This window comes from Chaetura pelagica, unplaced genomic scaffold (assembly GCF_000747805.2).
Source record: "Chaetura pelagica isolate M959 unplaced genomic scaffold, ChaPel_1.0 scaffold133, whole genome shotgun sequence".
Taxonomy (NCBI): domain Eukaryota; kingdom Metazoa; phylum Chordata; class Aves; order Apodiformes; family Apodidae; genus Chaetura; species Chaetura pelagica.
This window is the reverse complement of record NW_009952795.1, coordinates 11,351-14,835: the sequence shown is the minus strand read 5'-3', so window position 1 is coordinate 14,835 and position 3,485 is coordinate 11,351. Positions and strand designations below refer to the sequence as shown.

The 3,485-nt window shown below is 53.5% G+C and overlaps 1 protein-coding gene across 1 annotated transcript in view; it reads left to right on the top strand.

The window, feature by feature from the left end:
• The window catches only part of PTPRA (protein tyrosine phosphatase, receptor type, A), a 71,282-nt gene that overhangs the window by 60,140 nt on the left and 7,657 nt on the right, over positions 1-3,485 (top strand). Inside the window, exons 11-14 of the mRNA XM_009994706.1 lie at positions 742-839; positions 986-1,105; positions 2,274-2,440; positions 3,391-3,481. Of these exons, the coding sequence (XP_009993008.1) occupies positions 742-839; positions 986-1,105; positions 2,274-2,440; positions 3,391-3,481 (476 nt within the window). The remainder of the gene's footprint in view (positions 1-741; positions 840-985; positions 1,106-2,273; positions 2,441-3,390; positions 3,482-3,485) is intronic.

The window sequence follows — 3,485 nt, the reverse complement described above, 5'->3', positions numbered from 1 at the left end:
AGTTCCACGTAAACATCAGAAAAACCTTCTTTGCTGTGAGAGTGACAGAGCCCTGGGCCAGGCTGCCCAGAGAGGCTGTGGAGTCTCCTTCTCTGGAGACATTCAAACCCCCCTGGACACATTCCTGTGTGATGTGCTCTGGGTGATCCTGCTCTGGCAGGGGGGTTGGGCTGGGGGAGCTTTCCAGGTCCCTTCCAACCCCTGGGATTCTGTGATTATCCCAGCACTGCCAAGGCCACCATTAACCCATGTCTCCAAGTGCCATATCTACAAGAGTTTCAAACCCTTCCAGGGATAAGGACTCCACCTCTGCCCTGGGCAGGCTGGGCCAGGGCCTGACAACTCTTTGGGGAAGAAATTGTTCCCAAGATCCAATCTAAGCCTCCCCTGGCACAACTTGAGGCCCTTCCCTCTTGTCCCATCACTTACTGCGATGGCCACGATTTCTTTGGGTGACCTCGAGCAAGTCATTTCCATGCTCCTACTTGTCCAATTTCCCTTTCTTGGGCTAAAAATGGAATTCCTCATAAAAAAAATATCCCGAAAGCCCCGTTCTTCTGTGGTAGGATTGTTCCTTGGCTTAGCCAACATTCCCAGACACCAAAACACCTCCTGTGCTGACACCTATTGGCAAAAAATGTGTTGCATCATCTGGGACGGGTGACTTCACACACTGGGTTTCAGCCTCAGGGCTGGAGGGGTGGATCCCAGAGACCACGTTCCTTTTTACCTTCCCCTTAGGACCAAAGGAAGAAACGGTGAACGATTTTTGGAGGATGATTTGGGAGCAAAACACAGCGACAATTGTCATGGTGACCAACCTGAAAGAGAGGAAGGAGGTAGGTGCTGGAAGGCATCCTTGACTGGTATCTAACCCAACTTTGTCCGAATCCCACACATCTCATGCCTATGGGTCTGTTCTTGGAGCTGATCTCAGGATTGTGAGGGTCCAGAGCTCACGTGTGCCTGTTTTCTCTCCCCACAGTGTAAATGTGCTCAGTACTGGCCAGATCAGGGCTGCTGGACCTATGGGAACATCCGTGTGTCCGTGGAGGATGTGACTGTCCTGGTGGATTACACCGTGCGGAAGTTCTGCATCCAGCAGGTGCCAGGGCTTGCATCTCCCATCCCATCCCTTCCCATCTCTTCCCATCCCTGCCCTCTCCATGCTGGGCATCCAACAGGCACTGCCATGCTCCTTGACTCCTCTGAAGTGCCGTGAGAGCAGAGTTGGGATGAACTGAGCCCAGCACCCCTTTTTAACCAGGGCTATTAAGAATTTACTCACCTGAAACACCCTAGAGCCCGTTCCCAGTGGATACCAGCATGGCTGTGCTGAGAGCAGGGGAGCTGATGGATGCCAAGGCTGAAATTCAGTCCTGTAAGACTCCAGCACTTGTTGTTCACAGTGTCACAGTATCATTCTGGTTGGAAAAGACCTTCAAGACCATTGAGTCCAACCACTATCCCAACTCTGCCACGTCCAGCACTAAACCCTGTTTCCTGGCACCACATCTGTCTTCTTAGATGTCTCCAGGGATGGTGGCTCAACTGCCTCCTCAGACAGCCTGGATCACCCAGTCCAGCTCCCACCCCAGAGCAGGACAAACCTAAAGTTCACAGGATCAGTTCCTGCTCTCACCCTCGGACACTTAATGCCTGCAAATAATCACATTTATCCCATGAGCTGAGACAAAACCCAGTGCCACACTCATTGGTTTTGATTCCTTTCCCATCTGTTGATGCATTTTATTGTCCTCCAAGGAGGCTCTGGATGCTTTAGTCTCTCCCTTTGTTCTCCTGCTGCTCCTGGAGGCAGGCAAGGAAGAGCTGGGGACTGAAAACCTGTCTAGACCCTGAGCAGGGCTCTCTTGAGCTTCACCCTTCACTCTGACCACTTGGAGGTGGGTGGTTTCCCCTCCTGCCTTGAACTGAGGATGCTGTGGGCAGATGTGTCAGAAAGGATGGAGCAGCAGCTTCTGTTGGAGCCTGCTGGGAATGAAATCCAGCAGCTTCTGCCAGGCTGGGGCCAGAGCTGAGGCCAGGCTGGCATCTGTCACCCCCAGGATGCGATGCTGGACAGTGAAAATGTCATTTTAAAAACTAATTTGGCTGTGGATCCAGTCTGTGCCCTTTCAGCATGTGGATGCTGGTGCTTCTGAAGCCATCCAGCTGAGTCTTAGAGCTGTAGCTCCCTCTCTACCCTTCTTTTTGGGGAAAGAAATGAAATCTTGAGTATTTCTCCTGAACCTGAGCCCACGTTTCTCCTCCAGGTCGGCGACGTGACGAACAAGAAGCCCCAGCGCCTGGTGACCCAGTTCCACTTCACCAGCTGGCCCGACTTTGGGGTCCCCTTCACCCCCATTGGGATGCTGAAGTTCTTGAAGAAGGTGAAGACCTGCAATCCCCAATATGCAGGAGCAATAGTTGTGCACTGCAGGTAAGTCCTGGTCACAGTTGACCTCTGCCTCTCCTGGGTCACTTGGAAAATGTCTCCTATTTAGCACCAGAAGGATGACCTTGTTTTCTTTCAGTCAGTCTCTTTTTGTTTGTTTTCCTTTCACTTTCCCATGTTAAATGTGAATGTTCCACACGGGGACATTCAAACAAAGACATGTGAATTGAAGGGACATCTTGGAATCAGTGATGTGATGGTGTTGCAACTCATGTGGTCGTTTGGGTTAGTCGGACGCTGAGTGAGCTCAGCTGAGCATCACTGCTGGGCTTTGGTGGCATCTCCCTTGGCTTTCTGCTGCCCTGGGCTCGAGAGGGCAGTGTCCCTCGTTGTGGGAAGGCAGTGCTCAGCTGACAGTGTGCCTGGGGCCATGGTGTTTGACCACATGTGGAGAGGTTTCAAGGACAGCAGCAACCCTGGGGGACACACAGAGGCTTTCCACACCTCAGTAAGGGAAAGCCCTACAGTTAAAGGCAGAGATAATCACATCTGCCACCTCCCAAGTCCATCTTCCCAGCTTTCTTCTCAGCAGGCAGCTGACGAAAGTGTTTTGTCTTTCCATAGCATCTTCTGGCCTCATCTTTCTTCTTCTCCTTAAGGGCTGAGTTACCACTATGGAAACACAGCTTCCCCATGGGCTCCCCATCCCGTGATGGGGGGTGACTGGTAGGAACAGGCAGCCCCTGAGACGCTGGCTCCCCTGGCTCTCTGCCTCCATGCCCTCTGGTGGCAGCAGTCCCAGGAGATGCTCTGTGTGCCTCACCCCCCAGGAACCCAGGCCACGCTGACCACCAGGCTGGGGACCTCTCTCCCCACCCCAACAGGTGTTGCTGCTTCCCCACAGCTGGGAAGGCTCCGTCTGGCTGCAGGCTGCTCTGCCAGGGACCCCCCCAGCACCAGCACTGCTGCCCTGACCCGTGTCCCTTCTCTTCCAGCGCCGGGGTGGGACGCACGGGCACCTTCATCGTCATCGACGCGATGCTGGACATGATGCAGGCAGAGAGGAAGGTGGATGTGTACGGCTTCGCCA